Below are 25,657 nucleotides of genomic sequence, written 5' to 3'. Positions count from 1 at the left end.
CTGTTTATGGAAACTGACGCGAGGTAGCCGTCTCCTGTGCTCCCCGATGTCCTCATTTAGAGATGCACTCCAAGCCAAAGACAGCTCGCTCAGGGTCTGGCCAGCCGGTGGGGGCTTGCAGGCCAGTGACATGATCAGGCTCAGACATTCCCCAAGTTTGGATGTGACAGGCGTCCTGCAGGCTCTAGCCCTTCACGAAGGGCTTGAGACAGTAATCGTGACAGCAAATCTCTCATTAACCTGATGAGTCACCGCTGTTTTCCTTTATTTTTGTGTATTTTTTTTCCCTTTGCTGCCTCCTCAGCTCTCTGCTCTGTGCTGATCTGGATGCAAAAATGGGACCAAGTGACGGGGAGTGGAGAAAAGGAGCAGAGGAAAGATCAGGAGAGAGGGACGGGAGAGCAACACCCGTCCCTTCTGGTCACAGGAGTCACTGGGCCGGCTCGTCTACCCATGAAGAGTCCGAGGGGTGTTCCCTGGGACTCCTCAGGAGGAAACTGGCTGCAAGGCAGGTGAAAAGGCAGAGACGCTAAGGGGAATTAAGCTTCAGAGATGATACATTTAAGTCTTTTACAACTTCTTAGCAGGGCTCAGGCTCAAACTGAGCCATTGCTCTTGCGTTGCTGCATGCCAGCACAGCCATACTGCATGTGGCTGGCTGCAGACACAAAAAATGCAACTTGGTAAGACTCGTTTCTGACTTAATAAGGAGTGCCTTGAGTTAAGATGTCCTATTCCATGTGTGCTATGATCTACAATCATGGTCACGGACAAGGCAGGTAAGATTGTGTAACTTATTAAGCTGCCGTAACCAGACCTCAAGCCTAAATCTTGAGGTTGGCTGTGGAGAGTAAGCTGTACACCAGTGGACTTCACTGAACTTACATTCTCATGCAACCATCTTCCTCTAAATTTTTTTTTTTTTTTTTTTAAAAAAAGATGGTTTGTGAGAAACAAGATGCATTTGAAAACAGAAGGGGAAAAAGTAGATTGTGGACACACTTAATTTTCAGCTAGTGACTTCTGCTGTCACTAGCAGAAAAGAGCTCACACAACCTCAGCTGGTCATTTTGATATTTAGATTTTTTCCCAATAATTGAAATTAAGTGTTCAGATCTTCTTGGTACTTCACGCCTACCAAAGCTTATGCTTATTTTAAAACCTAAATTGTGCAGACAAGTGTAAAGTAGCTTCCGGTACACACAGACATAAGTCAGCTGCAGAACATCATTGCAGCTCATATGGCTGTAAGATTTGTTGCAGAGCCTCCTTAGGCACAATTCAGTCATTAAACTGTCACCTTCACATTTTGTATATTGATCGAATAGGGTAGCTGAACTCTTTTCTTTTCACCTTTCTTTTTTAAAAATTATTTTTACATCAGAACTTTTATTTATAGCAGTCTAAAAGCAGAGATCAAGTGAAAACGCATACGACTTCTTTCCCAGATGACTAACTGGGTATTTTTCTTCATCATTAAGCTACAGAGTTTAGCTAAACTGTGTGATGAAAGGGTACTTCATATAGCATTGAGAGCATAAAAAATACGTCATTCAGGTTAAACTAAGTCATAAAACCCCCTTCATTTTCTGGATAACATGCAACCCCAAAGTTCTGCAGTAATTAAATCTCTCTCTGGCTTTTTACAAAAAAGTAAATTGTAGCTCCAGTTTCCCTCAAGCTCCAGATTGTTCCTGTCTAAATTGAGCTTCATTCCATACCTGCCAGTCTCAGATCCTCACAACATCCTTCCTCTCTTCTCTATTTATATGCAGTTTCACTGAGTGTATTTGAGCCCCTGGCTCATTCCTCTGCATTTCAACAGGCGGATGGGGAGGGGGTAGCTGTAAGAAAACCATTAGGATTTCAGAGTTATTTCCAGTGAGTAGGTGTAAGTAACACAAAGGAAAACCAAACACAAGTGTTGCTGTACTTGGCACGAGCTCTCCTTCTGCCCGTTCTCAGCCAGGGCATGTTGCTGGGGATGCTCTGCACGAGCACCACTGTATCCACTGGGGTGTTGTCGAAAGTGGCCACTGCGAGTGTTCCATTTTTGCCTTTATTTAAAATGAAATACCAAGAGCTTAAAATGAGAATTGCAATGGTGACACATTTTGGAAGTACCTCAAAGCCTCTAAGAATAAGTCCAGGTCCTTAAGCTGTGTGGGTTTTGCTTAATAGCGGCAAAAATGTTGTTTAGATCACCAAGGCCATTAATGGAGCCAATGCCCAAATGTTAGCCCTGCGCGGAGAGGTTGTTATTACTAGTGGTATTGCAGGGATGCATAAAAAATGCACAGGAGCATCAAAGCCCCTGGTACAACAGACAATCTGGACAGCCGGGGCTGAGACTTGTCCAGCTGTGGACAAGAGAGTGCCAACACTCACGTCTCTTGTCTTGCTTGCCATGACTGGTGTGACACCGAGGTTTTTGGTTTTCACAGGAGAGACCCTTCCCCTCCTCTTTGCCTTGGAGACAGGGCTCGCCTGCTGGAAGAGCGGTTATCCAGCCAGGAGAGGACCACGGCTTTCCTCCTCCACCAGGCTTTCCGAATCAAAGACGATATCGTCTCCTACCTCCAGGGAAGTAAAGGGTGTCAGCATGGGGAGACTGCTGCCCATCAGCTGCTGGAAAACCACCTCCAGACCATTACGAGCATTGTCAAAAATCTCAGCCAGGACATTGAGGTAATATATACCAAGGAGCGTTTCCCTGCTTTCATGGCGCAGCACTAATATTGGCTTCAGGAGCAGAAAAGTACTTGACATGACCGCTATGTTTTAGTTAAATTCTGATTTTTCCTATATACTGGCACTTTCAGTTACTTGAGAAAACAGAAGGGAGGGGACTAGGGAAAGTAAAGTGAAAAAAAAGGAAAGTAAAATGGAATAAAAAGCAGATTAATACATTAATGAGTTTTGGTAGTGTTCTAATTCAAAAGTTCAGATTCTATTTGCTTTCAGTTTTGTTGGAGTGCAGGAGATTGAGTTCGAGGGAAATAAGCAGCTAGGTGTATTTTCATCTAACGTGTAACATCAAGACTGAAGTTTGGGTTTACTTCTTAGTTTTCCTGATGCAGATACCACTTTATACAAAATTCTGCATGCAGACATAATCAAATATTGTTGAAACTCTTCACAAGGCTCAGTGCAGACAAGAATGAATGTTCAGGTTCATGTTCTAGTTAAACTGACTGATTGTTCTGTGCTGGAAATGCATGGGATGCCCTTTTCCTTGCTAAAGATCTTTGATTATTTGCTATTACTTGTTGTAATTGTATACAAAATTTACAAACACCTTTTGGGCAAAGATGTAAAATATAAAAATAACCTGAAGTAGACTTCTCCAGAGATTTGTTTTGTCCTTTGAGGTGTTAAATGTCTTAAAATGCCAGTAAATTCACAATACGTTTTGTTTGTCATGGAGAAATATTTGATCTTCTGTACATTTATCTCAAGAAGTATTCACTTGTGGCTCACCTGGAATTAATCTGAATTAAAACTAGGGTCTGTGTTAATTTCATACTGATTTTATTTTCCAGATTTTGATCCTATGGTGATAAGAAATGCTATAAAACCATTGACTTATTTTAACCATCCAGCTCCTCTAACCCTATCCGGATCAAGTACATACAAGACTGTTTTGCTAGGAAAATGCCTAAGATGCTATCAGCATCTAAATCTGATTTTTCCCTTGAAATTACTCTTCTCTAGGTCCTAATCTCAGGTGCTTGTTTGCTTTGTGTGTTTCGGTTGTGAGGATTTGACAAGGGTTGAGCACCAGCCACACAGAAAGCAGCACAGTGAGACATGTCAATCAAAGCCACTACAGAATTAGTGGAGGTTTGATGAATTGCTCCTGGCACGCAGGAAATGAGAGTGGTTGAGCAATGTCGATTTCTCAACTTAAAAAAAAAAAGAAAACAAGAATCTGCCAGGAAATATGACTCACTCGTACTCCAAATCTTTCCCAAAGCAGCAAGAATATCTTCTAAAAAAGCCTGCTTTGGGGAAGACGCTGGCATGCCGTTGCCACTAGGAATGAAGCTGAGCCTGAATAAACACACCCCTCTGCCAGAGCCAGAAAAATGCCCTGGCCGTCGCTGCACCAGGGACATCAAAGCAATTAGTGCCAGGTGGAAAATGAGCAGACCCTTGACAAAGATGTCCTTTGCCATCCAGGAGAGGATTGCAAACGGCAAGAGAAAAGCATCGATACTAAAAACCAGAGGGGAAACATGCCTGGTGTCATCTCTGGTAACAGCCATGAGATAACTGTGTCTCAGTGGAGGGGCTGCACACAGAGTAATGGGTGACCATCAGTCACATGCGTGGCATTGTGCCCGTGGCTCTTTTTTGGCCCAGAGGTGGTGACCTCTAGGACAGGAGCGCTGCCAGGAGCCCAGGGAACTAGCTGGAGAAGGAGAATATCCATCTCCCTCGATAAATAGGAGGTGACTGCTTTCCATCCTAAAGAACAAGCGCCTCGTCCTACTTTTGCCAGAGAGGGAGTGGTGGTTCCATTCTGTGCCTCTACCTTCATGGACTTGTGGCACCAGACTCAAGTGGCCAAATCTATTGCCAAAAATACCAGTTGTGCTGTACGTTCAACCCTTTGAGAACATTGTTCTCTGGCACATAGCAAAACCAGGAATGTATACCCCAAAATATACCCAGTATACTCAGTATTTCAGTTATCCATACTCAGTGTGCAGGGCTGGGGGCGGGGAGCAGGATTATTCAGGAATAGCTGTATGAATGACAGGTTTGAATCGCATTTTGCTCCACAGTTATTACAGCTTTCTCCGCTCAGCTGTGCCCTGCTTTGGATGGATGCTGAAGTGTCTCCTTCCAAGCAGGAGTGCACCTAGTGCACCACTCGGCACTAGGGATATTTGCATTTGCCACAGCACTTTCCCTGCTTGCAGCAGACGGGGAAATGTTTTCCCTGACTCTGTTTACAGGGACGTGGCTGCAGGGGAAGGGGCTCTGGTGCCGCGTCCAGACACACGAGCTCAGGGCACTGGCACAACCCTGCTGAAACCCAACCGGACTGTCCCTGTGCCCTCCCCCAGCCCCGGAGGTGGGACGAGCCTGCGCTACGGGCAAACCCATCTGCAAACACTTTGCCAAACTTTAAGCATTTACAGCTGAAATTTTCCCTGATATCCATCCTTTCCTATATTATTAAAAAAAAAAAAAAAAAAAAAATCACTCAGTGGGGAACATTTCGAATAAAAAACCAACAAAAGCCACTCTTATTTTTGCACAAACAGGATATTTGCATTAAAAAGGGTAAAAGCCGTGCTTTGACCAAGTTAAGTGCTGTGTAGTGCTGAATTACACTGAAATGTCAGCCTCAGGCCTCTCCTTTCAACCTCAGAAGTAAAATCAGGAGATTTTAGAAACCATTGTCCCCCTCCGCTCGTATCTGTAAAAGGTCACATGAGCTGCACAAGGGCTTCCTAAAATTAATGCTTGTGACACTTTCAGATACCATCAGGATGAGCCACTTCAGAAGAGCCTGCAGGGCGGTTACTCCTTCCGTCTTTAGATCAGACTTTTAGTGCTGTGCAACAAATCAGGTACCCGGCCACATACTGAACAGTAAGGGTAAAACCAGACACTAAAGAGCTGCTTATATTGGCCCACATCCTTCTTCAGGGCTGGGTGGGTGTATCTGTAATGCACTCTAACAGCCGGTCCGTGCTTTCTCTGGAGCCAAAACCTGCCTTGTGCGGGACTGTGTGTGTACGGGGCATCCTCTCTCGCATCCCAAGGGCGGTGCATTAACTTGGACACGGTCATTCGTGCATTTGCAGCGTGGGAAGACTGGGCTCGGGGCAAAATTCCTGCTCCTGCCTCTGCTCTGCCTTGTCCACCCTGCAAAGCCTTGCTGCAATGCCCTCAGGCTGCTGCAGAACACTCAGCTTAGATACTGCCTCTCTCCTAGAAACACCTATTCCCTGTTGAAAGCAGCCTGATTTAAAAAAGCCTGTATGTTATTTATTAGGGGCTGTGGATGTTTCAGGAGGAGAATTGAATTAATTTCCTACTTTTTGCATTTCCTAATTTTTGTGTGCTAGACTTTTCAACATAAAAGTACGGGGTTTTAAGGGAAAAACTGGCATATTGTTCACGCAGATAGAGATTTTTGAGAGAAAAATACAGTGTTACTTTCTGCAAGAAAGAAAACCAACCTTTCAGACCTGCTGTCATAAGTGACGCTTTGAACTCTATTTTAAATGAAAAAAAAAAAAAAAAGTAGAAAAACAACAGTGCATTAATGGTCTTGAATTTACAGGTTTTGGAGAGGCAAATAAGAACAAGGGATGGCGCTGCAGTAGCAACTACTTTTGCTGTTCAAAGTCTGGACCATAAATACATCCAAGGTCTTGGAGACCTGCGTGGAAGAGTGGCAAGGTAAGGAATGCATCGTGGCCCTCATTTTCATCTCTGCTGGTTGATTTGTGCAGAGCAGATTCAGAGTGGGCATGAATGTACTTCTCACTCGTTTTGTATCTTCGTTTTAGTGCCAGATCTGTGCTTCACACTCTCCATGTTAGAAAAATTAACAAGCCAGGGAAAAATATATATTTTCCTGTCTCATTCTTCATCACACACTTAACATTTTAGAGAATTTTTTTCTTCTCCAGTCTGGATAGACTTCAACTGAAGTGGTTATTTCCTCCTGCTGTAATTCTGTTGTTTCAATAAAACCTTTACCTCCTCTCTTTGCAAAGTAGCTCTTGTTGAGCAAACTTGATTTCTTTGTTGGGTAAGATGATACGTTTTCTTTGACACAAGTAATTGCGTACACATAAAGTAGGTGGGGTGCTTTGTAACACAAAATATTATGATTAAGAGAAAGACAAAGTTAAACTCTGCTATGCAGTATCAAGAGAGCACGTGGATTAAGAACTGTCCGAACTGATATATCAGAAAAAGCAGTCACTAAGGAAGATATCTCCCTGAACTGGGATGTTTCTAGTATTTTTTTTTTCTCCAGAGGCCAGTCATATGCTTTTCTTATAAAACACTACTATTGACATTTGGGCATAACACAAAAGTCAGTCAAGTGAGGTGGTAACAGAGAATAACCAGGATTATTGTCAACGTGGGCTTATTGAGAAAAAAATATATTTTATAAACCCAACAAGAGACTGTTCCACTACTGAGTGGCCCCTGAAAAGTTTGGGGAATACAGCAGGTAAATAGCTTACCATCAGAAATGCTGGGAGTATGGCCTTGAACAAGAGAAGCAGAGGACCAGTGAATAGGGAGGTTATTTTAGCTCTACGTATGGCACAGAGATTGATACCAGAACACTGTACTGAGCCCAGAGTTCCCTTCCTGAAATTAAAATCTTGAGATGGTGTAAAGAAGAGACAGCAATATGATGGTGGGATGTGGAAAATTTCTGGCTGAGAGAATTATACATCTATGTATAGTTTACAGGAAAAAAAAAAAAATCTGGCGATGATTTAATTTCCATTTCTCTCTCCAGGAGAGAAAAAAATCATAGAGTACCAAAGGACTCCAGACTACTGCAGAGAGACCCAAGAATCCAAAATGAGAAGCTGAAGCCAACACATTCAAAGTTGGCAGGAAAAAGACAGGGTTTTTTTTTAACCTTGTGGCTGATTAGCATTGGAGCAAAGTAGGAGGTGATCCTGCAAGAGCCTCCTGATGTTTTCAAATTCAGGTCGGCAGACTCTCTAGACAATACGCTTTTAGCAAAGCCATAACATTTGATGGGTGATGTGTCTTGCTCCTCTTTTCCTAGTGCTTTCCTAGGCATGATGCTTCCCTTTGCCAGCTACATTGGGACTTGCTCCCATCTTCTGTGCTCAAGCACTTGCCTGCAGCAGAGGAAAGAAAAAGCACTTGGGGAAAACAGGAAAATGGGGCAATAGTGGGGAAAAAAAATGACGAGACCAGTTCTGCTTATGTAAGTTAAAAAAAAAACCAACACAAAACAACCAGAAGAAACAAGAGGCTGAGCCCTCGTGGAGGTCCACAACAACACTTTTTATGAGGTCCTTCTTCCTCCCCCTTCCTTGCCCAGTTTTCGGATGTGCAGGTTGGCCTTTCCCACAGGTATAAAGGAGTATCCCAAAACACATATTGCACATAAAAAACTATGATGGGGGCACTAAAGCCATCATCTTATGATGCTGGAAATGAAGTCCTTAGATCCCATTTATTCTTAAGGTGAGAAAAAGGAAAATGGCAGGTTCTATAGCTTCTTCAAAACCTGGTATTGCAGAACCACAGCTGGTGTTCTAGTGACATTTCAACAGCAACATTATAATGCAGATTTACACGAGTGATTGCCATGAAGCTAAAGCATGGTATAGTTTTACAGGAATCATGAATCATCAGCACTTTCTTGTTTTTCTTGCTGCTGAAGTTCCCCTCTGGAAATGCCAACCTTTAGCTGCATACCTGCCCCCAGCGTCATGGTTGAGGAGTGAGCCAGAACTGAGATAGAGAGGACTGCCATTACAGTGATGATTAATATTTTTGGTTTTTGTTGATCTTGACTTTCAGAATTTGGAATTTCTATGTATATTAAAGAGAGCCCATAGTGGCTAGAGAAAAATGTACGTGCTCATATAATTTACATTTATTGAATTAATAGAAATCTTCCAAATGCAAACTTGTGATGACAGTTTTCCTCTTGATTTGTAGTCTAACATTAATCTAAGACTATCTGGGGTGAAATGAACCTTAAATGGAGCCACTGCTCTTTCTCACAGTGGATGATTCATCGTCCTGTATTCTGCCTTGTGTAAAGGATTCATGTGGATTAGCTCTTGTAATTCAAATCGTGTCTATTCTTTTACTCTATCTTTCCCTGCAAAATACATGGAGACTTCTTGGCAACTACTGAGGTGGTTGTCCATTAATTCTTGGACCTTCTGACTACGTTTCTACGCCATGTAATCATTTATGTGTCGAGCAGCAGCCATCTTTAAAAAACCAACCTTCAGCATTCCAGCCATAGTGTCATTCCCATTGAATTAACTACATACTTTGTATTCTAACTCACTCATGTGGGCATGGGAATGTGCGTTACAGTAACAAAAATTAGGCAACCAACTGTAAAAAAAAGACACACTTCTGATATATATTAATTCATTCTCGTCAGCCTCACTGACAAAAGAACAAATAAATGCACAAATGAATAAACAACACGGTTCACACCAATGGTTGTGTTGTACTTGTTTTTCTTGTGAGCGTTTATGTTGCTCAGAGAAAAAGTCCAACGTAGTACTAGACTATCAAAACACTGTTATGTACCCATGAACTTACTCGATCCTTCAGAAAACGCAGTACTTTGGCAATTATGGTAGTCCAAAGAATACTGTTCTTTCCATGACTTTGGGGGATAAAGCTCCTTGAACATACAGCAGGTAGCTATATCCCCATCTCTTAACGAAGTGCTTTGGTATAACCATCAGAGGCTTTTATTTCTTTATATTTTAATTCATCTGCAAATCTCATAGGAGGACACTTTCTGTACTGTTCCCCACCCGTCTGCACTGCTGCTTGCACACTCTGCAGCCCCTGTTCTGTACGACTGGAAACCCATGATCTCACTGTAAGCTGCGGAATGTCTCCTATGTGAAATATTAAATTAGAGCAAGATCGAAGCAAGTCCCAAGTATCCCCATTCTCTTCCAGACTCAATCTGCCACACAGCAATAATGCATTTAACTACTCTGCACATAATAACGATATTACATGTTGGGAAAGTGAGATCTGAGCTGGCCCAGAGACTTCAGGCACACCAGCAGTGCTGAGGGTCTTTGCAGAGCTCACCACGTCTACGGGTCCCCAAGCTGGACTCTGAACCCCCAGGTTGCTCAGTAATGCAGATGTAGTTGCATTAGTACCACACTGCAAGCCTTCTTCTCAGGCTTTCTGGATCCTGTCATCAAATCCTCTATTTTTAAGTATACAATGTTCAGGTTTCTTTCTCTTGCAACTGAAGTTGAGTCTGACCGTGGTCCCCCTGCACCCTCCCCTCGCCAGGCTCTTGGCTTGTTTTCTAGGTTTGCAGCTGGAGAAGCTGTGATGGCAGCCAGCTCTGGAACAGCCCCCTCCCTCTCCAGATCCATGTTCACCTTTGCAGCTTTTTTGTACTTGTTTTCCAAATCAATGGTTTCTTTTGATCAAAGTTCTGGCCTTTGTACAAAGCCTCTATTATCTGCAGTAACTTTTTTTTTTTTGTTTCCTTGCTCTACATGCTCTGTAGGTGTATCACTATATCTAAGCATCATCAGGAGATGACAAAAAGCTGGTCTATTTAAACTGTCAAAATTTCTCTTTAGCTCCATTGTCTGTCAACAGCATCGGCTTTATTCAGTGGTGGTGCTTTGGAGGATAATTTCTCTGGCATTTTAAAACTTACCTGTTTTCCTCACTCAGCTTCTATTCTCTTGCTTATATTAAATTGTGCACTACTTTGTGCCCTTAAGGCTTTTTTTCCACACTTCTGTTTTAAGTACTACCAGCAATGGGTCAGACAGTTACTTCTGGGGGGGGGCAGCGTGAAGGACGGGTGCAGGAGTGGAAGTCAGTGTCTCCTTGCTCATGTTAAGTATATGTATAGTGTTATATGTATATTTACACATACACTGAAAATCTTCTTGCTTAATGTTAAATATATATATATGGCACATATATACTACATCTACATGACGTGTGTGTGTGTATATATATGTGTGTGTGTGTGTGTGTGTATGTATATACACACATGAAAGACAGGGGCTGAAACAGTCATTCATTCTACCTGGAAAGAATAGCTGTGAATGTTATTCAAACCCTGAGCTACTCAATTAATGCCACCAGTCTCAAATCATTCATTTGTCCATTTTAAATGGGACGGGATATTTCAGAGAATGCAACTGAAAGAGTTTGAAGAGCAAATGACCAATGCTCCTTACGAAACAGCAAGGGTTGTTTTTGATCTAAAAGTGTTCGTGCGCAACACCTGTGTCCAGGCAGCGGAGGCTGCAGGCTGGGGTGGTTGTGGCAGCAGCGTGCCATCTCTCCTGGTAGGCATCCAAAAGCTGGGGATGCTCGGAGTTCAGATTAGCCTCTTGATTTACACTTCAGATTTAACTTAATTTATGGGGGTTCGATAGTGGGAAAACAGGGAGGACCTGGCAGGGTGAGCTGTGGATGTATCCACAAGGAGGTTTGTGGTATAAAGACCCCACAGGCATCGCTGTGGAGGGCATTGCCTCTGGTCGCCTCCTGCTTCCTCGCCGTCACTTCCAGCAGTGTTTTAGTGGGCAATAAAGTCTGGAAGCAGATTTGGGATCAGGGTTGTTGCAATGGGGTGTCTCTGTCTATTTTGCTACATGCCGGGGTGGTCCCAGGGGGCTGGATTTTATCCAGTGGCAGCACATGGAGACTAGCATCTGCCTTCAGCCACGCTCCTGCATCCCCCCGCTGCAGAGGCTCTCGTCTCTGGTTTGACTGCAGATGCGAGGCAAGCATTGCGAAGCTGTCGGGAGACATCAGTGTTATCAGGCGTGAGGCCCAGAAGACTGATAAAGAGATTTACGGCCTTCACCATGCCCTCAAAAATTGTGTTGGCGACTTTGAAAAGAAGGTGAGTAGAGAAGCCTACAGTGAAATACCTGGTGAGTGGTGACTATGCATATACAGATACAGCTTCTTAATTGCTGACCAATATTAAAGACTGATATGGTATTTATACAGTATATCAGGATTTTTAATAAAAAAATATTTTCCATGATACTGTGCAATCACAGAATCATAGAAACGTTTGGGTTGGAAGGAACCTTAAACCTCATCCAGTTCCAACCCCCTGCCACGGGCAGGGACACCTTCCATCAGACCAGATTGCTCCCAGCCCCGTCCAGCCTGGCCTTGAGCACTGCCAGGGAGGGGGCAGCCCCAGCTTCTCTGCGCAGCCTGTGTCAATGCCTCACCACCCTCACAGGGAAGAATGTCTTCCTTGTGTCTAACCTAAATCTGCCCTTTTTCAGTTTGAAACCGTTATCCCTCATCCCATCACCACACTCCCTGATGAAGAGTCCCTCCCCACCTTTCCTGCAGCCCCCTTTCAGCACTGGAAGGCTGCTCTAAGGTCTCCCCAGAGCCTTCTCCAGGCTGAACAACCCCAGCTCTCTCAGCCTGTCCTCACAGGGGAGCTGCTCCAGCCCCCTCAGCATCTTCGTGGCCTCCTCTGGACGCACTCGAGCAGGTCCGTGTCTGTCTTGTGCTGGGGCCCCCAGAGCTGAAAGCAGCACTGCAGGTGGGGTCTGACCAGAGCAGAACAGAGCACGAGAATCCCCTCCCTCAACCTGCTGGCCATGCTGCCCTTGATACAGCCCAGGATGCGATTGGCTTTCTGGGCTACGAGCGCACATTGATGGCTCGTGTGCAGCTTTTCGTCCACCGGAACCCCCAAGTCCTTCTCAGCAGGGCTGCTCTCCATCTCTTCACCCCCAGCCTGTCCTGATACTGGAGGTTGCCCTGACCCGTGTGCAGGACCTTGCACTTGGCCTTGTGGAACTTCATGAGGTTCACACGGACCCACTTCTCCAGCCTGTCCAGGTCCCTCTGGAGGTCATCCCTTCCCTCTAGCAAATCAACCCTACCACGCAGCTTGGTGCCATCTGCAAATTTGCTGAGAGTTCACTTGATTCCATTACGCCATTGATGAAGGCATTAAATAGTTATTGGTCCCAGGACAGACCCCTGAAGGATGTGACTGGCTACTGACCTCCACTTTGGAGAGGCAGTTATAATAGATGTAAGGTATTAACAGACAATAAAAATATTCTGGGATTTGGGGATCCTCAGATCATAAATGACCCACTACTGTTTCCAGTATAATTTATGTTCAAGTGCATTAGAAAATTCCAGTTGCAGGCATTTTGGAGCTAAAAAGGCCATCTAAATCCACCGGGTTTTCTCTAGTTTTAAGGTGGTGGCAGGGAGGCATCTAATAGCATATATCTATTTCCATATTCATTTGGGCAGTATTTCAAGGGCTTTTGAAACTGTAACACAGAAAATGTTTTGGAAAATGGTATTTTGTGTAAAAGTGGGGTTTTTTCTTCATGGAGTTGGTAAGCCAGCAGCGGGTAATGGCTGTTACTGCCTGTCATTCCTTACAGCTGGCCTTTCCTCGTGAGAGGTTCGCTACGCTCAGTAGCAGTTTTGGAGTCTCTAGCTGGATCAGGAGTGTTTGCAGTAATATTTCACAAGAACTCAGGTGTACTGGAAAAATCAGATTTCTAAACTTGCAGCATGATGGCTGCCTGCTCTTGCTCCAAACTAGACATCACCTGTGCCTGCCAGGATTGTGCAGATGTGGGACATTAAATTTCTCACCCACTCTGGTATTGAATATAATCTCATGACTATATTTTGGCTGTATCTTCTGTTGTACAAGGCACCATGCCAGTCATCGTGTACCTCACCTACCCAAGGTCCTCTTCTCCAAGGAAAAATTACTCATGACAGAACTTAAACAAAGATATCTTACCTGGAATTCTGTTAAAAAGACAATGTTTGGATGTCTGTCTCCTTGGATACCTATGAAAAATGTTCTTCTTCACCTGGGAATGGGGAAGGGAGCAGGTGTGTGTGTCAGAATCTCATAAAACTTTACACAAATTCATGTAAAAATAAGTCAGGGTAGATATGGAGCAGGATGCAGAAGAAAATTCATGAGCTGCAAAGGGAAAAAAATATTCTTGTATGATGGTGGAAAGGAAGAAAGGATTCCTGAAAAAGAATCATCCACTGCTACAAAGGAAGAGGGTACCAAGTCAGTGCAATGAGTCTTCCCTGGCGCCTTTTTGACATGGATGTGTCACAGCTACCAAGCAGGCCATGGTGTCTCATCAGCGATTTTTTATGCTTGTTTGGTGTAAAATCTCTGAAGAAAACTGCTGGGATTTCACATCCCCTTTAATTTATTAATTAACTGAGAGTAGGCAGCCTGAATCCTTCATCCCTTGCATCAGACTGCCCTTCAAGATCAAGTTGCAGCGGTGGGTGATGTAATCCAGGTTGTGCTGGAAAAACTCCTGGAGGATGAGGTCCTATGAGAAATGGGTGTCTGGTGGCTTCTAGTCTCCAGAGTCCCTTGCACTCCATCTTCCAGAGGCACATGGACATCCAACTTTTCTTGAAATAGCAGATGCAATGGCTGGAGCATCCACAGCGTTTCCAAACCGCTCCGCTGTGCTGCGTTGCGATGCATCGGGAGCCCACAGGGTCACATTTTCACACAAATTGTGGCGTGCAAAGTCAGTTGTGTGCAGATGATGGATGAGCAGCTCAGGGCCCTGGCTTGACAGACCCTCTGAGGGCTGAAATCACAACTCTTAGATGGGATGTTTCCAGCTTTTCCTGCCTGTAGGGCCCAATGGGGTCAGGGCACCACCACCAAGGGGGAATACGCACGTGTCCGTCCCTGCAGGATGTGGGGTGACCTTGGCTTCACCTCATGAATCTACCTTGTTCTCTGCACCCCAGCTGACGGCCCCCAGCCCGCGGGTCAGGTTGGTGAAGCAATCTCGCTTCCCCCAGCAATGACTGAGCCCCTGAAAAGGGCATCTGCAACCCATGAACTGTAGGAGAGCATCAGGTACCAGGGACATCCTGCAGGCTAAAGCCGGGGACGCGCGACCCAGCCCAGATGTGGCAGGGTGCGGAGATTCTTTGGATGGGGTCCCCCCAGGTACCACCTTTTGTTGGTACTGAAGCAGCTGTTATTGTGGGTGAGCCTCTCCTCCCTTCACTCTTCTTGGGATGCCATTAGGTGTCGGACAGCCAATACTTTTCAACACACACATGTTTCCAAAGACTTGTCCATCCACTTTTGGGGAGATTTGAGTGGCGCCCAGTGCCTTGTTCAAATAAAAAGAGCGTTGCTGACCCATGCATCTAATTGCGAAGCCTGCATCCACAAAGACTTTGACTTCAGCAGGTCTTACAGCCTTGGTGACTGAGCTCAAGTTTTCAGTCTTTACTGAATGAAATTATTTATGAGAAAAGTTCATTTTTGGGAAGCTGCACCTTGATGTTAGCTGTTTTTTTCCATGCTTGCAATCATAATGCATACTTAAATGTAAGTGCTCATGGTCTGGCTCATAAAGGCATTCTCTGTTCAATTCTTATTAGGTAATGCAGCTATTAGGCAAGATAGAGACTTCCAACTCTGATCAAAGCTCGAATCTAAAGACAGTCCAGGGAGACCAACATCACGAATTGCAACTTCTGGATTTCAAGTAGGTGATGGAGGGTTTTTCATTATGATAATTCACCCTGAATGCTTTAGTGTGATGAACAGGTTGCCATGAAACAGCAAAACAAACCCATTAATTAACATCCATTCAAAACACTAAGAGAAGGTTAATGAAGATCTATGCCATAAAATAATGAAAATACATAATGAAAGCATATTGTCTTGCAAGCTAATTGTTAAAATGAAGCACTAAATGCCACCCTGTAAGAAGAAAAGTATGAAACCAATTAACTTTCCATACTTAAAAGAAAGACAGCAAATACAAAGACACTATTTACCATTATAATTGGGGCTAATTTGTGATTTGCCTAATGTGCAGAACAAGATATTTTCTTTATGCGCTTGCACCATCTGCCCATTTCGGAGACAGCCACCCAGTGCAGGGGTGCTGCTGAAGAAAGGCAGGCACAAGGCAAAAGTGATTTATTCTTTTCTTATTTACCTAGTATGTTTTTACTGTTCCGGATGCAGAAGTATCCTTAGGGTGCCATTTTAATTTTGATGAGTTTTAGAGAGGACGGAGCTCTGGGGAAGGATGCAATGAACAGAAGTGTCTGGCATCCATATTCAGAACAATGCAAAACAGCCCAGCATTGAATAGCAGACACAGGACAAATAAGTGAAAATCTAATTATAGTAATCCTGCAACAATGATATTTCGAAGGCAAGAGTTCCACTCCTTAAAATGGGGAAGTATTTGAATAAAGACTTATTTTGATTAAGATTTTATCTGAAATGTATTCAGAAGTAAAAATAGGCTAGAACTTTGAACAGAAGAAAGTTCTTCTCAAGAGAATAGGAAAAGGAATCGGGGTGAACAGGGAAATAACACCTAAATTGGGCAACGAATAAAACTGGGAAAAGGGAAGGTGAAATAAGAGGCAGAGATCGGTGAACAATGGAGACCAAGATGATGTGAAAGGGACAAGAAATGAAACCAAAATAAGAGGGAACAAAGAACAGAACAACACCAGAAAAGAAGGAAACTGGAAAACTGAATCGAAGTAAATGCTGAGTTTCTCAAAAGTTAATGAGACCTTACTGAAATGGTAATCAGAAATAAGAAGCTTGACAAGAGATGGCTTTCAAGACACTGAAATGTGCTGGTATTGTGTATTTAACATAAAATACAAAATACTTATTTACCAGACATTGAGATTTTAATCCAGTTCATATAAAATCTAATTAAAATAGCATGCCCTTTGGGGAATGTCTGTCTCCTTTTATATTGGTCCTTTAAAAGTCTACCAGATTTATGTATTCTTTTTATAGACCTGAAATAAAATTTAACTTCTGGAACAGACTGGAGCTTCTGCATAAAACTTGGCATGTTTAAATCAGCTTTAAAGCCTGAAGTTATCTCCTCACTTGACATACCGCTGTCTGGGCCCCAGTTGTCTTTGACTGCAGGCTGGCAGTTGTATTGCAGAAGTACAAACTGCTGTTATTAACCAGAATTGCAAGAATTTTAAACATATTTCAGGATTTCATAGGGGTTGTGCCTTGCTCAGAAATTTGGCCCTTCACAGGGGAGTGGATGCTTATCTCTTGGGGTCAGCTGGGTTGGAGTAGCTGCATTCACCTGCTCAAAGTCAGTTCAGCTGCCAATAGATCTGTTTTCACATGTGAAAATTTATTGTAGCATTACTGGAGTACGTTCTTAATAAACATCCACAAGTATCCCCTTATTAATATTTCAGGCTTTACTGGGCCAAAGACTATGGTGAATCGCCTGTCTCTGGAGCCTCGCTCCTACTAGATATGTTTTTGTAAGCTCAATGAAGGAGGGATGCTCATTGAAGAAAGTTTAAAATAAAATAAAACTTTATACTCTTTCATGATGAATAAGAAATAATTAATGTCATAACAAAAATATTAATATTATTAATATTAATAGTAGTAGTATTATTTATTAATCATCATCTTGCCACTGTCAAGTGTGCCCCTCAAGATGTGCACCAGCACCTTCATCCTCCTCAGCAGAGCCACACACCGGCTGCAGTTCCCAGGATTCACATCCCAAAGAGACTGTTGTGATCATTTGGCCTGAACCACGCAGGCCATGTAACCTCACGGAACTGCTGGTGTGGTTTGTAGCAATCATTTTCAGTGTCTGCTAAATAACTTTCTATAAAGTCAGTTATTTCTGCAGTTCTCCCCCAAAGCAGACTTTGCCAAATCTTTCCCAAGTTGCCTAAACAGAGTCTCAAATAATTATTTTTTAGGTTTAAAGATTTCCTTCTTCTCCCTTTTCCAACTTTGGAGAAATTGAAGTAAAGTCAAACACCAGCTGCCAGCCAAACAAAGTTTGGGTTTGAGCCTTTGAACAAAGCCGGCCATCAGTTCCATTGTTCATGGTTAATTCATCTTCACCCATTAAACGATATTCCCCAAATTTGTTCGGTAATCTTAACGCAAACAATGGCATGAGACCTTTGTTTTATGCCTGGTGGATTAAAATCTCGAGATTACAGACATATATATGAAAATAACCACATGAAAGATCTGTCTGAAGAGGTTCCAGTCCTGTAGTTGCTGCCGTGGTGGTCGAGCAGAGCTGTAACTCCTATAACGACCAGCCCGTTCGCCAACCGCCAGGCACGATGATCCTGTGCCTACAAACAATGACCTTGGGGCAGGCAGCAGTGGATTCAACCGAGCGCTGTCTCCACCCCTACCTGACCTTTCCAGAACACGGTTTGGGTGGTGATTCCTGTTATTCCCATCGGATGGCTCACTGTTAGGTCTGAGAAAAGCTCTTTGCACTTTCCCTCCCTGTGCTCGGGTTGGATACCGGTCCATATCATCAGCGCACTGTCACAGTGTTTGTTTTTTGCCTCATGAACAAAGACTAGTGCTCCAGGAAGCAAACTCTGTGTGCATCATGTTCACACACGCATGGTAGGACTAAAAACTCAGTACTGCTCAGGAGGATGGAGCCGGGCTCTTCTCGGTGATGGCCAATGACAGGACAAGGGGCAGCAGGTACAAACTGGAGCACAGGAGGTTCCACATTAACATACGGAAAACTTTTTCCCTGTGAGGGTGACAGAGCGCTGGAACAGGCTGCCCAGAGAGGTTGTGGAGTCTCCTTCTCTGGAGACACTCAAAACCCACCTGAACACATTCCTGTGTGACCTACTCTAGGTGGTCCTGCTCTGGCAGGAGGGTTGGACTAGATGATCTTTTGAGGTCCCCTCCAACTCCTGACATTCTGTGATTCTGTGATTCTTGGAAAATCAAATCTCAGAACTACTAAAATGAGTAATAGTGGTAAACTGACCTGACAGGCTGCTTATGTAGACCTTGAAAGGACACTGTCTACAGCAAACTGCGTATCACTTAGAGAGATTTTGTGCAATTAACAATTTTTACCACATTTACAGTAACTGCTGATGGTAATTATCACTTCATTAGACTGATACAGAGCTGTTATCAATCACTTGGTATAAAAACCACTTTAACTCAAACACCTTTTTGAGAAGTGACATTAAATACTGGAAGTACTGTAAGCACGAAGCCTAGTTATAAAATCCTGCTCTTTACCTCTTGGTTTGTATCCTAACTGAGGCCCAAACAAATTTCAAGTGATCACTGTTTGCATACAAGCATGTGTTAAAAATTAATACAATTAGATTAAAATTTTTCGCAACACTCCTACAGTCAAGTCATATGCATAAGCATGAATATTTATATATGTGACTACAACTTGGATCTGAGTTCATGTCATGTCACGGTTCACGTAAATTACATGCTGCAGCATAAGACGAGCAAAATCTAACCGCTACAGTTCCCTTGAACTTGACGTTTTGCAGATTTGATCCGCCTGCTCACCACGCTGGCCTGTGGTTCCCCGCCTCCTCCAGGTCCCGCCTGCTCTGCTCCCTTTGGGTGGGCTTTCACATCTCTATCCAGCCACTGCCTCGAAGACAATCCTGCATGCTCCTTTTGTTTTAGTTATAAACTTTTTTTTTTATCCTCATGAACTTCATTTTCAAACCGCAAGTGATTTTGCTGCTCTCCCCCAGGCCCAGCAACGCAATCGATGTTCAATGCGGTAGTGTGGTTTCTTCATTCGCTTCGAACAGAGTTAATTCAAATGGGAAATAAACATTTTTCAGCCCTCAGATATTTTCCTAAAGTAGACCACACTCCAGAAATGACATTTTGGCATGTAGGCACAACCTTCGAGGTAAGGAATAATAAAATAATTGAGATTAGGGGCTTGTTAGGAAGTGATTGAGGAGTTTTGGAGTAATTTAAACAATTTACTCAAGTGACTCAAGACTCCTCCGTAACACTGACTAAGCCTTAGTCTTGTTACTAAAAAAATAACCATAATTTTAGGTTGACAAGTACTCTAAGTGACTTGAGGGATCAGATACAGACTCATTGGAAGCGGACAGAAGCGCAGCTGACACGGTCTGAGGAAGATCAAGCCCAGCACAGGCATCGACTGCTTAACTCGGTGCAGGACAGGCTGGTAAGACTTGCCAGGACAGCAGCTCGGGGCACTGGGGTGGGCTCCAACCCTGCCAGCACTGCTTCCATCACCGTGAGCCCAGCGGGTCCCAAATGGTACACACAAAAACCAAGATCTAGCACAAATCCAGGTGCCTTGCGACATGGCCAGCAAAGAGATGAGTTATAGAAAGCATGTGATCATTGATTAATTTATTTTGGAAGGGATATCTGGAAGTCATAAGGCTTAACCCCTTGCTCAAACAGGGCTCGAGCCTCATCCCAGTGGTTTTTGTTTCTGAGGATTCATTGAGATCCCACAATGCTCTGGGCATCCCAGGAGATAAATTCTTCCCTGATTGTGGCACCAGTTCACCTCTGTAGCCCTGATGTACCTGGCAATGGCATTTCCCTGTCCCAGGGTGAGCATCAGTGCCACCACTGAACAACACCCAGTTTCATTCATGGATAAGTGCAGAAAAGGAAGCGATCGCCTGCACAAATTCTGCCTGGTTTTGAATACAGACAAAACCTCACCACCCTGCAGTCAGTACATTGAAACACGGTGTGTTTCAGTTCCACAGCAGCAGTTAGCGCTTGGCACAGGACCAATGCCTTTCAATTAACTACTTCACAGCTTTTAAAGCTCTTCCTCGTTTGCTGTGTGCAGCTCATTTCGCTTCAGAGTTCAAAAGCAATCGAAACATGATCACGACGTCTTAACGCCAGGATGAAGGTTGCCGATCAAAGACCAGATTCAAAAGTTGACTGGAACTAAAACACTCCTGATCTTTAATCTCCATTTATTCTGCCTGATGATGGTCTCTCTTACTCAACACAATCAACACTTAGAGCAGCCAGGAAGATATAAAAAACATTTCTGACTTGCCAGCTGCTATCCCAAAGCTACCGTTTGAATTCCCTTCCTCCACTAACAGTTTTTGTGACTATTTTGCAGAAAACACACCGAGTGTATTGCAGAAAATACACCTCAGCAGTGTTAGGTTAGCAGCTGGACTTAATCTTAAAAGTCTTTTCCAACCTAAATGATTCTATGGTTCCATATATGTGGTTACTCTCCCCTAAGGGAGACTGCTGTGCCAAAAATCACAATGTCAACAGGAGTTTAGGCTTTCAAAGCCACTCTTAAATACCTTGAATAAGGAATGCATTTGTCTTCTGTGTGTGCTTACACGTGCATGGTGGTCCTCTGTGGAAGCACAGCTCAGTCCTTGGAGAGAACGACTGCTGGAGAAAAGCAGTTGGAGATGAGCTTCAGGAGGGCACTCATCCCCACTCGGCAGCGCTGGCAGCTGCCTTCAGCACCAGTCCCGCTCATGTCCTTTCATTGGACTGAGGGCACACGCAATCCCGTGTGAGGCCAGGGCTGCAGTGACCTGGAGGCGTGATGGGTCTGGCAGGCTATGTGCTGGTGATGGGGCTGTTTTGGGAGTGCAGAGCAGCAGCTCAGTTATCGCCGGAGCTGCTGCTCACTCCATCAGCCACCTGTACTGCTCGGAGCATGTCCCACCACCGTGCTAAACTCTGTTTAGGTCCAGACAGCTCTGCCAGGTTTGCAAACACCTTCCTTGGGAGGCAGAGCCATTGTCTCGGGCCCACAGGGCTCCCTTGGGCTGCAAGGGCTAAAGAAGGTCGGAGGATTTTGACCATGTTGACCGGATTTGGAGTTGACCAGAGGGCTCGGTGCACGTTGAAGACCAAGGAAGGGGTGGGGGGCTGCACAGCTCGGGTTTGAGCATGCCTCTGAGGAGGGGGAATTGCCTCCAAGAGCTGTGTTGAGCTCAGAAGAGGCAGAGGACTGCTCGCCCTCCCTCAGTTAGGTAGTTCTTACAAGGCTCAGCCTCCTTCTTCACGCCAGCAGCTGAGCTGGGTTTACACCACAATGTTGCACCCCTTAGGTCAGAAAGCCGAGGCGGGCACATGAAAGCAACCTGAAACAGGTTGTTTGAGTTCCCAGTCTCATACTGCAAAATGTGACAACAAATCACTGGATTGACATGAATCAATCAATAAAATAGCAACTGAAAAAAAAACAAAAACAAAGGCACTTTCGTCCTGGCCCAGCCCAAATTTCTGAGTTTATTTGGTTCGCTGGGGAGGAGAGGACTGACGTATCCTCCGGGGTGCCAGACCTTACCTGCATTTATTCAGTGCTGTCACACATGAGATTAGGGAATGAGACCGCCTGAATGCGTGGCTGGGAGGAGGCAGGTTAATGTAGGCAAATGTAAAGTGTCTTACTATAAACTTGTGTTATGTATTCAAAGGAAAGAGCAGAAAAAAGAGTAGAAGAAAAGCTCCTACTTCTGTCACTAAAGCTAGAACAAATGGATAAACCACAGAAATACGAAAAGCAGCTGAACCAGAAGAAAAGTGATGAAAAAAACCTGCATGCAAGAATCACCAGATTTGAAAGACAGGTCTGGAAGGAGCTTCAGGAAATCCAAAACGAATACAGATCAGGTGAGGATGGGCTTTCATGCCATTTATTTCTAAAATAAATTTCTACAGTAACTTGCTGCTCCAGAAAATACCTTCCAGCAAAGACAGACATTAAAATGACTCTCTCTCCCCCAGATTCCATACACAAAGGTCTATGGGTTGGCCTGCTTGTCTTTGCAAACAGCCAACATGACATTTGCACACAGGTTGCTTTCTCTTCCTAAGAGTCTCAATTTAGAGTTCATTTAAAAGGCAATTTCACAACCTGTTTTCCACATTTTTTAGAGCACCTATTTCTTCTGTTAGCAAGGTCCCCAACCTTTGCTGGGAGGCATAAGCTGTTCCCTTTTGCACAGATTCTGCTGCTGAGGTGGTGTTTGATGGTTTTCTATCATTTCCGTCCTTTACTCCCCATTCTGAACCAACGGTAGCTGCAGAAAGAGGCATCTGGACGAGTTACAGTTACCCGACACAGACCGTACGTTGTGCAAGCAAGGAGGGAAGCAGCTGGATGCCATCGCTGAATGCTCGGCAGCGGCTCCATACGGGGGCAGTCACAGTCATGCATCTCACAGAGCATGAACCACTTTACCAATCTGAGATGATTGATCCCAGCTGTTCAACATTCAGCAGCCATTAGAAAGGCTTCCACCTGGCACTACACACATGGCCTTCACAAGGAAGATTTTTGCCCACTGTGATTGACCCTGTGTCACTCAAACCTGGTCCACTGTAATACCCTCTGCTTGCAGCTGGTCATGGAAACACAGTGGACACATCAGCTTATCCCAAAAAACCACTCGGCCCTCTCTCCAAGGGAACAGATGGCTGAAAATGATCACACAAGGGCTTCAGGTCCTACATTGGCTCACGTGAAACTCAAGTGTATGTCTCCCATCTTCTGAGATGCCTGTGACAGAGGACCTCAGCTCTTTACTTCAGCTCCCATTCCTTCATCATCTGCAGCCCACCTACAAGCCCTGCTCCAAGGCTGTAGCAAACCAAGCTCTACATTAGCTAAGATCTTTCTGCAGCTTGGCACAGGAAGGCTTGGCCTTCTACAAGACCACCGAGTCAGCACGAGACAGCATCTCAAAGCAAGCTGTGGCTAAGCAATATCAGAATAAAAGATTCTGGTGCTGAAAGGAGAGTTCTCAACTTTGAATTCCTGCCTGCAGAAAGCAATGATAGAAGAGATCTGTTTGTACCAAACTTTGGCCATGCTTGGTGTCCAAACGCAAGCCCAAGGATTGCTCTTTCCCATGGCAGTCCTCTGGCAGGGGCTGACGCCTGAAAAAAGGGAAAAAGGGGCTACTGAGGTAGTGTGGAGCAGCACAAAGGGCACAGAGGCAGCCTTCAGACTGTCTCAGCAGATGTTTGTGCTTCAGGTTGGCATCCTGGAAATGAGACACATGTCTGGAACTTATAAAACTCTGAGCGGTATGCAGTGATTTGGTTGAATGCCATCTAGACTATAGCAGTGACAAAATTAATACACATTAAACAACTGTTCCAAAAAGAAAAACATGTCATCAGCTGTCATGTTATAATAAGCGTTTTAAGAAAAACAAACCAACAAAAAAAGGCGAGAGGAAGAGAATTAATTTTAATTAACTGTTAGGCTGCTTGCTTGCTAATAAGGTAACACCTATGGGACACATTGGACAAACGTAAAGAACTACAACGTTGGAATATAAAAGTTATTGCAATCTGGAAAGATCGAGGTAGTAGCAGCTTACAATTCCACTTTTCCAGTATTTGTTGACAATATTTGATAGTACAGTGACCAAAGTAAGGGGCATGAGGCGCTCTGTAGCTCTGCCTTGGAAAGAAAGTGTGTCTGCACGCTCCCCTCTTTCTTTTTACAGACCTGCATACAGGTGCACTAACACTGAGCAGGTGAAGCTGAGCTCCTCTTCTCCCTGAAGCACATGACAAAACAGGGTCCACGTCGGATGAAGTGTAATTTGTGTTTGCAGTCGCTACAGCTTCCGGGAGATCTGTGGTTCAAACGTGCTGTCTGGTAGGCAGGCGGCAGAGCAACAGTGTCAGTACCCGATGGGAACACAGAGTCTTTGATTTAAGATAAGGGCTGTGGACTTAAAAGCGCCAAACCAACCAAAAACCCCCAATGCTTAATGACAGGAAAATATGCCTGAAGGGTAACAACGCCCTTGGTTTTAAGGATGACAGTATTATCTTTACTCCACACCACAAATCCGATGTCAGTGGTAGTTTATGGCTATGTGTAATCATGCCTGGTGTTGTCCAACATATTCCAACGATTCCTACAGCAAGGAGCTTGCTATCCAGGCTGCTAATGCATGCCCATGGTATTTGGATTTAATGTGCTTTGTGTTAAACGTGGGTCAGAAACCTTTACCAAAAATAAATTAAAAAAAAAAAGACTCTTTTAATGTATCAAAAGCAAATCAAAATCAAAACACTATTCAATTAATTGTTCCTATTCTTCTACCAGGATTTCAATCCATTCATGAGTCTCTGGAGCTGCTGAAACAAATACAGAACACACAGCTGAAACTTGAAAAAAAGAAAATTCAGAAAGACATGAAAAAGAGACAATGAAAGTGACTTCTCAGAAGCCCGAACATCGAGAGCAAGCCTCGTCCACTCTGGCAGGTGCTCTCTCCAGTGAGAAGCAGCATCGCATTAAAGAGAGCAGTCGCCTTTAGACACACCTGATTTTGCTTCCCCCTGCCCCCTGTGCTAGTTATGGTATTGCACAGCCACAAATGTAACAACTCTGTAGCACCAACAGTCATTTTCACACCAACTTTAAAAGAGTACTTCACTGTAGAAGAAAAGTTAAACTTCAAGGATTGACTTAAAATTTTACAAGCAGATTTCATACAAAAGTATTCATAGCATGTAAAGGACTTTTAAGAAAACAAGTACTCAGTTATCAGGTGTGGCTGGCCCAGTCCTGCCATAAGCCACATCAGTTTTTAAACTATTGAAATCAGGTCTGGTAAATTCCTCCAGGCGCACACAAGGTGCATGTAGTAACAGCATTATGAAAACTGGTATCAGAATATCTACGATGCATGATTTGGAACCATTATAATAAATTACTGGATGACTAAAAGGAGTTAATAAATCAGGTACAGGTGACAAAATGCAAGTTAACTATTAGAAGATGCATTATTAAGACAGTTTATTTCTCATCTTCCCTGACAGAATAAAAGTTAACGGTGGTTTGCAGTAGAAAGCTCCAAAACGTAATTGACATTGTGAGTTTTGTTTTGCTTCAAAAACAAGAAAAACAATCTGGAAATATGGAGAAAACCTCTGGGTGTAGGGCAAAAGAAACACACCAGTATAATTTCCCATCTGAAGCTAATATGACTTCTTTAGCAGCAAGGTCAAAAAAGGTGGTCACGGTGCAACTCAAACATAAACCTGAAT

The 25,657-nt window shown here is 43.9% G+C and overlaps 1 protein-coding gene across 1 annotated transcript; it reads left to right on the top strand.

Moving 5' to 3' along the window:
- Positions 1-726: 726 nt before the first annotated feature.
- Positions 727-24,817, top strand: FAM81B (family with sequence similarity 81 member B). Its single transcript, XM_086480031.1, has 8 exons — positions 727-779; positions 2,445-2,688; positions 6,305-6,423; positions 11,500-11,629; positions 15,184-15,290; positions 19,655-19,790; positions 22,057-22,252; positions 24,711-24,817. The coding sequence occupies exons 1-8, from the start codon at positions 727-729 to the stop codon at positions 24,815-24,817; spliced, it is 1,092 nt and encodes a 363-aa protein (XP_086336157.1).
- Positions 24,818-25,657: the final 840 nt, after the last annotated feature.

The sequence above is a fragment of the Leptosomus discolor genome, chromosome Z, assembly GCF_034619465.1.
Source record: "Leptosomus discolor isolate bLepDis1 chromosome Z, bLepDis1.hap2, whole genome shotgun sequence".
Lineage (NCBI taxonomy): Eukaryota > Metazoa > Chordata > Aves > Leptosomiformes > Leptosomidae > Leptosomus > Leptosomus discolor.
This window is presented reverse-complemented; position numbering and strand designations above follow the sequence as displayed.

What these genes read in the sequence shown, in the direction of transcription:
- FAM81B (XM_086480031.1), top strand. Translation starts at nt 727, where the DNA reads ATGTCCTATTCCATGTGTGCTATGATCTACAATCATGGTCACGGACAA. An exon ending in ATCTCAGCCAGGACATTGAG is followed by an intron (nt 2,689 to 6,304) that starts GTAATATATACC and finishes TTGAATTTACAG; the next exon opens with GTTTTGGAGAGGCAAATAAG. An exon ending in CTGCGTGGAAGAGTGGCAAG is followed by an intron (nt 6,424 to 11,499) that starts GTAAGGAATGCA and finishes GTTTGACTGCAG; the next exon opens with ATGCGAGGCAAGCATTGCGA.